Consider the following 12000-nt stretch of genomic DNA (forward strand, 5'->3'; position numbering starts at 1 on the left):
TATAACAGAAAATCAACTTCTTCTCTCAATGCTTCGTTGGACTCATCCTATATGGCGATTGCTTAGTGGGTGATGCTCCCTGTACATCAACGTCATGTACACCCAGAGTACAACGTTCAGGAACATCACTGAACAATTCAGGGAACTGCAAAATCATGTTTTTAATATCACCAGCTTTATCAATCCCAAGGTTACTAAGAAAATTGTCTAGGGATTGTAGAGTCACTGAATTTTATAAACGCACCTCTATACCTCTAGAGATGTCAGGCAGACTGACATTTTCTTCCTCTGTCCTAGAAAGACTAGATGTGTAGGTAGAGGACTACCGTAGTATGTCTTGAGTTGGTTAACATGGTACACATGATTGGATTTCTTCTTCCCAGGAGTACGTACTAAATAATTTACGTCGCTAAGCTTTTTCACTAATTCCAGGGGACCCTCATACCTGGCTTGTAGAGCATGACCTGGTACTAATTTCTGAGCCAGCACACTTTTCATAATGTTGCTTCATTCTAGCTTTGGCTGAAACTAGGTTTTTCGAAGCTAACTCTCTAGCAGCTGACAAATGCTGCTGCATTAATGAAGGTGATGTGCTCAATGATGGATTTGATTTTCCTGTCCACACGTCTTTTAACACTGTGAGATGACCACGCAATGGGTGTCTGAATATTTACTCAAATGGACTAAACCCGAGACTTTCTTGCTCACTTTCTCTCATAGCGAACAGAAGAAAAGGTATACCTTCATCCCAGTCTCTAGAAAAATGTTCACAATAAGCTCTCATCATGGACTTCAATGTCTGATGAAATCTCTCTAGAGCACCTTGTGACTGTGGGTGACAACTGGTTGAAAGTACAGACTTTATTCCTAGGTGGGATAATGCTTCTCGAAAGATCTTAAAAGTGAAGTTAGATCTCTGATCTGATTGTATCTCTCGTGCCAATCCAACCTGGGAGAAAAATTTCATCAGCGCTCTCACAATAACACAAGCATTAATTTTTCTCATAGGAATAGCTTCGGGATAGCGTGTTGCAGCGTCCATAATAGTAAATAAGTATTGGTTCCCTAGTTTGGTTCTAGGCAAAGGACCAACACAATCAATAATAAGACGTGAGAATGGTTCACCATCCACGGTGATAGGAATGAGAGGTGCAGGTGGAGGTGTGTGTGCTGGCTTGCCTGTCACTTGACACGTGGCAACGTCGCACATAATCAGCTACTGTTTCCTTCATTTTTGGCCAAGTAAAATGCTTTGCCAGTTTACCGAGTGTTTTCTTGAGATCCAAATGTACTCCAATGGAACTATTGTGAACAAAATCAATGGCTTGTTCACGAAATGTAACTGGAAACACTACGAGATGCTTGACTGTGGTGGAAACACTATCAGCTGATAACTTGCAAGTATTTTTCTCCATCAATACCCCATTACTATAACAGTAACAATTATCGAGATCCTTTGCTTCACTCTCAGTAACTGCTATATCTCTCAGTCTTTCCAGTGACTGATCAACAAACTGATCCTTGATTAAATCATCATGAGTTAGAAATTTAACGTCAGTTGTATCCTGACTAGGTTGATGACAGGGGGGAGTCAGTGTTAATGATCCTGGGCGCAGAGCATCACTAAACAACATATTGAAGCCCAAATCATTGTCATCCACTAACTCAACAGGAGACAAAGAGGGTTGTTTTATTTTTGACATAGCTCTAGTAATTGCACTGAGAGGAAATAAAATAGGCTTCTCTCTACAAGCATCAATGGCATAATTATCATCAGTGGTATTATCAATCACAAGTGGTTCCTTACATACACCAGCATGAAGGATATCGTTCCCTATCAATAAGTCCACTGACCTGATGGGAAATACACCACTGGCAATACCTACTGAAATATAACTAGTATAATAGCTTGTTTCAGTGTAAACTTTGTGCAGAGGTACTTTTATAACAGCTCCACCATAGGCTTCTAGCAATACATCTATCTTGCAATAGGTATCATCAGTTATGGGCAGTACATCTTCTTTCAATAACGTGAGATAACTGAGAGTGTCTCTGAAAGTAATTATCTCAGATGTGATTCGTCAAGTCCTACTTTACCTCCCTATAAGTAAGGACTCATCGCTGAACGAATCTTTACATCAGATACACTTTCTGACGCTAGTCATCTATTCTGAGTAATATTATCTAAAACAGTGGAATCAGATGTATTACTAGGATTTTGGTGCCTTTGTTGCACGGAAGATATGACTTGTGTGGGGGCGCCTGCCGCTCGACCGCTTCTCGTATCTCTTTCTAACTTATAGCAATACTCTCTAGGATGTCCTTTTCTGTTACAATAGGTACATTTAACTTTCTTCTTCTCGGTATCAGATTTCTCTCTACCCACACTGACAGATTCAGGATTGTGAGTTTTCCTGGTAAATGTACAAGAAGTTACAGTAGCAGGTACATCAGGCTGGCACTGATCAGCTGATTTAGGTTGCCAACTTCTAGGACAACTTTTAGTTATCTTGTTTCTCTCTGTTTTAGTATGCACAAGTTTGTGAGAAATCTTGTAATTATCTGCTAATGCTGCAGCTTCCAGAATATCCGAGGCCGTATGATGATTCTTGTATGTCAGCGGACATACAGTTGTAAAACTCTTCGTGTAGTAACAATTGAACAAGTCTGTCATAATTATTACTCTTAGCAGCTCTACACCACCTCTCAAATGCAACTTTTTTCTCACGAGCAAACTCTACACAAGTTTGATCTTGTCGTCGTTGTACCATACGAAATGCATATTGATAACTTACAGGTAACAAGCTATATGTCTCTAGAATAGTTTCTTTGACAGCGTCATAACTAACGTACATGGCAAATGGTAAAGCAGCAGTACAAGTTTGAGTTCTTCCTGTCAAAGTTGTGTGTAACAAGGTAGCCCAGTGCTTACATGGCCAATTCATAGCACATGCCTGGTTCTCAAACACATCAAAATAGGTGTCTAAGTCACTCTCAAAAAACTTAGGAACCACTGAGGCAGCTTTCTGCACATTAAATGTGTCCTGTGTTCTACTATCAGGTTTATCAACTTTGTCAGATCTATCAGTCTGTTCTCTTCCGAGACGAACATTTTCTCTCTGGAAATCTTCTTTGTTCAATTTCCTCTGTGCCTCTATTTGTGCAGTCTGCAACATAATGAGGCATTCCATCCTCTTAAATTGTTCCTCAGAGATTCAACCAGTGGGTAATGGAGGAGTACGGAATTTAACATGTCTTTCTGGATGGTCCTTAGGTCAGACACCTTGTTCAGCCATCCCTAGAGTCTAGATCTGGTCTAGGATAAGTAGATACAGGTGTAGCATATACGGTACTAGTATGAGGCTGAGTCATACTACCAGCTACACTCTGTACTATTGTATTAGTCAGGAGGGAAGGTGTGAGCAACAACGGTGCTACACTAGGCTCAGACACTTCTGCCGTAGTTGCTCTCTCTTCTACGTCATCAAATAGAGTCATACTTTATAATAGCAACACTATGCTCCCTGTATCTAAATCATAATCAGACATCTCTGCATAAGCGGGAAACAATATATCTTTAATTAACACTCTGACAGTTTCTGCGGTGTAATTCCTGTTATACGTCACACCGAGATATTTGGCTACTCGCCAACACTTCTGAAGTTTTAATGTACTTAACTCGGACAAAGTCAGAGTATCAATTAACTGTTTCACTTTGACATACAACACGAAAATAAGTGCACGATGAGAGAGTGATTATTGGAAACTATAATCCTAATAGGAATTTTAGTGTTGGGTGTCTTAGAGCTAGAGCTCATAAACAGTGTTTCCATCTCCTTGGATCAAGAGACAAGTACATACATTCACCTAATATGTTGTACAAGACTAAACTCGAAGTCTTCAGATTAGGAAAGTACTCAAAGTGTTTGGCCATAGAGTTACTAGTGTGTCAAACTGGACAATTTCTCCAAAACCTTGGATCAAGAGCCTCCCGGACAGGCTTCCATTTGTAAGCATAGAAATCTCCATAGGATACTAGAAAGGACTTCCCTTCTAGCATCCAGCCTGTTACTGGGTTTTTGTAACAAGTAGTCAGTATCCTGGCCCAATTATCCATTAGAATTTAGTAAGATTCCATAGTGCTTCAGGATTACAACTAGTAGGCTACTAACTAAAGAAATTAAAATTTAATAAGTTTATTAATAACAAAGTCTAGGCGTATAAGATCAAAGTAAATTATAGTACTCAATTTAATATAATATAGGATACAAGTTCCTACACTTCTCTCGTGTACATTAGTATTGTGCTGAAGGCACATATCACGTCTTTATGGCTTTTAAGTACCGTCTGGTACATTGTTAACATTTAATAACATAATACAAATTTATACATGTAAGTTTGTGTGTATGTGCTCTAGGCAGTTCGCTATGTCTCAAGACTCGGCTAGACTTAACCAGTGACTGACAAAGTCCTCACATAAACTAACTTCTTGACCAACCTGGCAATCAGAACAGCTTGCTTGAACAATAAAACGACTGATAAGCTGAATAGCAATATGACAAGTAACAGCAACACAGAATCAGGAAAAAGGAGATAATATAACGACATTAAGTAGGGACCATCTGCAGACCCTCCACAAAAGTCACAAAACTCCCATACTACTAAATCTAAGTTCAGCATTAGAAAATCCTCGAATGTGACAGTACACAGATACCAGTACAAATTAGGCCAGAAGCTACAGCTCAAGACCTGAGTTTCTCAGAGTGTCTATGTGACACACAACCTCAGTACAATGTCGAAAATCACTAAGTCTAAGCTATGTTCTGTGAACAGAGTTATACAGAACCAACAACAAGAAAGCAACAGAGACGATCTTCCAACAAGGGCCCACAAGGGAGAGAGGGTGAGGGACGTCTTGTTAGAAGAAAGTCAGACAAAAGACAGTGCAGCCCAGGCAGACTACTCCAGGCGAGGTGTGATCAACCCCCCCGATCACGTGACTCTCTGTGGACTGCTGCTGCCCAGCAACACACAAGCCATCAGCGTAACGAGTGTAGAGAAAACACAGTAGTTAGACAATGTTGTCAGCTACTTAACACTTGAACTATGAGCACTGAATAATATATAAATGTTACATCCTACCTAATAATATAACTAAGTCAAATAATAATATAAAGCAAAATATTTATGATTTAGCTATTATCACAAATATAAGCAATATAAAATCATATGAACAGGTAATATACATTATATACATTGTGACCCATTCAGGGGTCACAATACTCACTAATAGGAAGCATAGAGTGTGCATAAATGGGATTAAATCTGAGTGGGGATATGTAACAAGTGGTGTTCCGCAGGGATCAGTTTTAGGCCCATTGTTGTTTATAATATATTTAAACGACCTTGACGAGGGAATTACTAGTGACATAAGCAAATTTGCTGATGACACGAAGATAGGATAATCGATTCAGACGTTGATGTCTCACAACTTCAGGAGGATTTAGACAAACTCAATTCGTGGTCAGAAAAGTGGCAGATGCAGTAGATAAATGTAAAGTTCTAAAGCTCGGAAATGTCCATAACCCTAGCACCTACGAGCTTAATAATATTGAACTTAGCCGTATAGAATGCGAAAAGGATTTGGGGGTTATGGTAAGCAGCAACCTTAAGTGCCTAAGCGTGTGTAATAAAGCACATCGATTGCTGGGATTTATATCAAGAAGTGTAAGCAACAGAAGTCCAGCAGTTATACTTCAGCTTTATACATCTTTAGAAAGGCCTCACCTAGATTATGCAGCTCAGTTCTGGTCTCCATATTACAGAATGGACATAAATTCGTTAGAAAACATTCAGCATAGAATGACTAAATTAATACATAGCATTAGAAATCTTCCTTATGAAAAAAGATTGAAGACCCTTAAATTACATTCACTTGTTAGACGAAGAATGAGGGGATACATGATCGAAGTGTATAAGTGGATGATAGGTATTAATAAATGGGATATTAGTAAGGTCTTGAGGATATCTCTCCAGGAGAGAACCCGCAGTAATGGATTCAAGTTGAACAAGTTTAGATTTAGAAGGGATGTAGGAAAGTATTGGCTTGGAAATAGGGTAGTTGATGAGTGGAACAGTTTACCTAGTTGGGTTATTGAGGCCAAAACCTTGGGTAGTTTCGAATATAGGTTTTATAAATACATGAGTGAGAGGGGTTGGATTTGAGTGGGAGTTGTATATGAGAGTGGATAAAGTTATCAGAGCTTATTTCTTGGGTGGCATTGGAAATTGGGTTGGGCAAATGTTTTGTTAGTGGGATGGATTGTAATGGACCTGCCAAGTATGGGCCAACAGGCCCGCTGCAGTGTTCCTTTCTTATGTTCTTATGTTCTTAATCTGTTAGCCTTGTTGTGCACGCTAAGGCACTGCTGTCTTGGTTTTAGATTTCTGCTTACTATGACTCCCAAGCCTTTTTCACATTGTGCATGATCAAGCTCTATCTTTCTTCATGAACAATTTTTAGCTAAATTCTGCAATTTATGTCAATTCCCAACCAAAATATATTTAATATTACATTAAAACTATGATATGTATTTTTTTTTTTTTTTTTTTTTTTTTTTTTTTGCTCACACTAATATCCGCTGATTTGTGGCAAAAAGCAAATTTTCAGTCGCCTGATTCGGCAAAGTGAACCCTTGGTAAATAGTCCAAGGTGGACAATTCTGCTTATGACACATACACATATATTATATAACATCATAATTGGTGGTTAGAGTGATCCAATGGTTAGAACGTTGTCTTGTTCACATGGGGTGGGAGAAGGTGATGAGGGATCCAGTCTCGGCCACCCGAGACTTGTGTTGTGGCGGCTGATGATGGTGTAGTGGCCACTGATTATGGTGTTGTGACCACTGATGATGGTGTGGGCACTAATTATGTAGTTCAGGTACTAAGTATAGTGTTTGTTGTGAAGGTAGTGCAGCAACTGACAGTATTGTACACAATCAGATAGTATATGTGTGCCGGGATCCTCGTGACGTGTGTGTCTCCTTCTACTACCAGTTCATCAAGCTGCATGGCTACAAGGACACCTTCAATCACTTCGTCCAATTATTCCTCGATGACATAAGTATGATTCTCACTTTCTGTTATTTTTTATTAAAGGAGAAACAAAGATAAATAAACCACCCCAGGAAGTACTACCGTCCTGCCAGATGACTGTGAAACAGAAACCTGTAACTGTTTTACATGATGGTAGGATTGCTGGTGTCTTTTTCTGTCTCATAAACACGTTGGATAACAGGGATATCTTGCTACTTCTACTTACACTTTGGTCACACTACACAGGCAAACACATACATATGCATACATATATACATGTATGTATACATCTAGGTTTTTCTTCTTTTTTTCTAAATAGCTCTTGTTCTTCCTTACTTCTTCTATTGTCCATGGGGAAGTGGAAAAGAATCTTTCCTCCATAAGCCATGCGTGTGATATGAGGCGACTAGAATGCCGGGAGCAATGGGCTAATAACCCCTTCTCCTGTAAACATTTACTAAAAAAAAGAAGAAAAACTTTATAAAACTGGGATGCTTGAATGTGCGTGGATGTAGTGTGAATGATAAGACAGAGATGATTGCTAATGTTATGAATGAAAAGAAGTTGGTGTCCTGGCCCTAAGCGAAACAAAGCTGAAAGGGGTAGGGGAGTTTCAGAGGGGAGAAATTAATGGGATTATGTCAGGAGTATCTGAGAGAGTTAGAGCTAAGGAAGTGCTAGCAATAATGTTGAAAGATCGGTTATGGAAGAAGACGAGAGAATATAAATGTGTAAATTCAAGGATTATGTGAATTAAAATAAAGGAGAGAGATTTTGGGAGATGTTAAGCAAATGTATAGGAACATTTGAATCAAGTGAGAGAGTAATAAATGCTAAAGTAGGAGAAACATTTAGAGAGGGTGTGGTAGGTTAGTTTGGGGTGCCAGGTGTAAATGATAATGGGAGCCCTTTGATTGAACTTTGTACAGAAAAAAATTTAGTTATAGGTAATACATATTTTAAGAAAAGAGGATAAATAATATACAAGATATGATGTAGGGCGTAGTGACAGTAGATTGTTGGAATATGTATTGGTAGATGAAAAAGTGATGAGTAGACTTCAGGATGTACATGTTTATACAGGGGCCACAGATATATCAGATCACTTTTTATATGTAACTACAGTGAGAGTAAATGGTAGATGGGATACAAGGAAAATAGAAGCATCAGGTAAGAGAAAAGTGAAGGTTTATAAACTGAAAGAGGAGGCAGTTAGGATAAGATATAAACAACTATCGGAGGATAGATGGGCTAGTGGAGCGATTGGTGGAATAGTGATGTAAAGAGAGTATTAAGGGAGAAATAATTAGCATATGAGAAGTTTTTACAAAGCAGAAGTGATGCAAGGAGGGAAGAGTATGTGGAGAACAAAAAAGAGACTAAGAGAGTGGTGAAGCAATGTAAAAAGGAAGCAAATGAGAGAGTGGGCTATATGGCATCATCAAATTGTTGAAAATTTAAAGTTTTCGAATGAAATTAACAAGTTGAGGAATCCTTGGGAACAAATGGATTTGCCAGTTAAAAATAGGAGAGTTATTAAATGGAAAGTTAGAGGAATCGAGAAATGGAGGGGATATTTTGAGGAATTGTTAAATGTTGATGAAGATAGGGAAGCTGTGATTTCGTATAGGGCAAGGAGGAACAATTTCTTGTAGGAGTGAGGAAGAGCCAGTCATTAGTGTGGGGAAAGTTCGTGAGGCAGTATGTAGAATGAAAGGGTGTAAGGCAGCTGGGATTGATGGGATAGAGATAGGAATGTTAAAAGCAGGTGGGGATATAGTTTTGGAGTGGTTGGTGCTATTATTTAATTAATAAATCCCCTCAAGGAAGGTTCCTTGATGCTGGTGAGGGGCTCTTGATCTAGGGAACTGGATCTGTGCTCCAGTTCCCTGAATTAAGCCTGAATACCTTCCATCCCTCCCCCAAGCACTGTATAATCCTATGGGTTTAGTGCTTCCCCCTTGATTATGATTAATTAATAAATGTATGTAAAAGGGTAAGGTACCTAGGGATTGGCAGAGAGCATGCATAGTTCCTTTGTATAAAGGCAAAGGGGACAAAAGAGAATGCAATAATTATAAAGGGGTTAAGTCTATTTTGTATACTTGGTAAAGTGTATGGTAGAGTTATTATTGAAAGAATTAAGAGTAAGACGGAGAGTAGGATAGCAGATGAACAAGAAGGCTTTGGGAAAGGTAGGGGGTGTGTAGACCAAGCGTTTACAGTGAAACATATAAGTAAGGCTAAAAAGGTTTTTGTGTCATTTATGGATTTGGAAAAGATATATGACAGGGCGGATAGGGAAACAATGTGGCAGATGTTGCAGGTGTATGGTATAGGCGGTAGGTTACTGAAAGCAGTGAAGAGTTTTTACGAGGATAGTTAGAGTATGTAGGAAAGAGGGAGATTATTTCCCAGTAAAAGTAGGCCTTAGACAAGAATGTGTGATGTCACTGTGGTTGTTCAATATATTTATAGATGGGGTTGTAAGAGAAGTGAATGCGAGGGTCTTGGCAAGAGGAGTTGTCACAGTTGCTTTTTGTTGATGACACTGTGCTCTTGGGAGATTCCGAAGAGAAGTTGCAGAGGTTGTTGAATGAATTCTGTAGAGTATGTAAAAGAAGAAAATTAACAGTGAATAGAGGAAAGAGTAAGGTTATGAGGATAAAGGATTAGGTGAGGAAAGATTGGATATCAGATTGGAGGGAGAGAATATGAAGGAGGTGAATGTATTCAGATATTTGGATGTGGACGTGTCAGCGGATGGGTCTATGAAAGATTAGGTGAATCATAGAATTGATGAGGGGAAAAGGGTGAGCGGTGCACTTAGGAGTCTGTGGAGACAAAGAACTTTGACCTTGGAAGCAAAGAGAAAAATGTATGAGAGTATAGTTTTACCAACGCTCTTATATGGGTGTTAAGCATGAGTGATGAATGTTGCAGCGAGGAGAAGACTGGAGGCAGTGGAGATGTCATGTCTGAGGGCAATGTGTGGTGTGAATATAATGCAGAGAATTCGTAGCTTGGAAATTAGGAGAAGGTGTGGGATTACCAAAACTATTGTCCAGAGGGCTGAGGAGGGGTTGTTGAGGTGGTTCAGACATGTAGAGAGAATGGAACGAAATAGAATGACTTCTAGAGTGTATCAATCTGTAGTGGAGGGAAGGCGGGGTTTGGGGTTGCCTAGGAAAAGTTGGAGGGAGGGGTAAAGGAGGTTTTGTGTGCGAGGGGCTTGGACCTCCAGCCAGCATGCTTGACCTTATTTGAAAGGAGTGAATGGAGACAAATAGGTTTTAATACTTGACGTGCTGTTGGAATGTGAGCAAAGTGGGCGAAACGTTGTCAATAAAGGATCACATTATACAGCATATATGTTTATATTTCCACCCTGCCTTGCTGGGAATCGGCCAATGTGTTAATAATATATATATATATATATATATATATATATATATATATATATATATATATATATATATATATATATATATATATATATATATATATATATATGTATATATATATATATATAATGTCGTGCCGAATATGTAAAACTGGTCAATTAGCAAGAACTCATTTAAAATTATGTCCTTTCTAAAATTTTCTCTTATACGTTTAAAGATAAATTTTTTTCATTAATGTTAATGTAAAAATTTTTAATTTTGCTCCAAAAGAATCTTAGAAAAGTTACTTAACCTTGTTATAACAAGAATAATTTATTTTAGCCTAACCCAACTAAATATATTTTAGATTTGTTTACAATAATTTAATACTAAACAAACACAGTGAAATATATTTTTTCCGTTAGGTTTAGAATGATTTTGGCGAAATTATTGCATGCACAAATTTTCGCTTGTCCTATATGGCAAGATGAGCGTTGCTATTTAAGCCAAGATCGCAAGTTCTGCCTATTCGGTACGATATATATATATATATATATATATATATATATATATATATATATATATATATATATATATATATATATATATATATAAAATTTTCTCTTATACGTTTAAAGACTATTTTTCATTAACGTTAAAGTAAAAATTTATAATTTTGCAACAAAAGAATCTTAGAAAACTTCCCTCACCTTATTATAACAAGCAAAATTTATTTTAGTGTAATTCATCTAAATATATTTTAGATACTTTCACAATAATTTAATATTGAACAAACACAATGAAATATATTTTTTTTCGTTAAGTTCAGAATTATTTTTACGAAATTATTGCATACACAAATTTTCGTTTGCCTTGTATGGCAAGATGAGCGTTTGTAGATGAATGGTTCACAGAACCGACACATTGATAAATTAGGCACATGTGCAACTCTTGGGTATCTTTATTTAGGAAACGTTTCGCCACACAGTGGCTTCATCAGTCCATGCACAGGAGAAAATTTGAAGAACAGGAGGAGAATGAGGTAATTAGTCCCTGAACCTTGAGTCGATGTGGTCAGTCCATCAATCTTGATGGACTGACAACATATTGTTTCAGACTATGGAACAATACTCTTCTCCAGACTGAGGGACTGACCACCTCAAAACTTCAAGGGTGATGGACTGATTACATCGTCTTCAAGTATCTTCTGCTTCTATCAACTTTTCTGTACTCGACTGAAGAAGCCTACTGTGTAGGCGAAACGTTTCGAAATAAAGATACCTAGCTGTTGCATATGTGTCTTACCTAACAACCTGTCGGTATTTTATACCATTTTAATGTTCACATTGTGATCCTTTATTGACAACGTTTCGCCCACACAGTGGGCTTTTTTATATTTACCTAGGGTGTATATATAATGTTCGCCAAGACCGTAGTCCGGGCACGGGTCTCAATCTTGCGATGACCCGTCTCTGGCTCCCGAGGGAGAAAGGTTTCTACAATGATGCGACGTATG

At 38.1% G+C, this 12000-nt stretch overlaps 1 protein-coding gene across 7 annotated transcripts in view; it reads left to right on the forward strand.

Moving 5' to 3' along the window:
• Positions 1-12000, forward strand: part of LOC128689506 (luciferin sulfotransferase-like) — a 181633-nt gene that overhangs the window by 127999 nt on the left and 41634 nt on the right. For all 7 annotated transcript variants that reach the window (XM_070086457.1, XM_070086455.1, XM_070086459.1 and 4 more), the window contains one exon: positions 7009-7129. In XM_070086457.1, coding sequence (XP_069942558.1) covers positions 7009-7129 — 121 coding nt within the window. The remainder of the gene's footprint in view (positions 1-7008; positions 7130-12000) is intronic.

The sequence above is a fragment of the Cherax quadricarinatus genome, chromosome 18, assembly GCF_038502225.1.
Source record: "Cherax quadricarinatus isolate ZL_2023a chromosome 18, ASM3850222v1, whole genome shotgun sequence".
NCBI lineage: Eukaryota > Metazoa > Arthropoda > Malacostraca > Decapoda > Parastacidae > Cherax > Cherax quadricarinatus.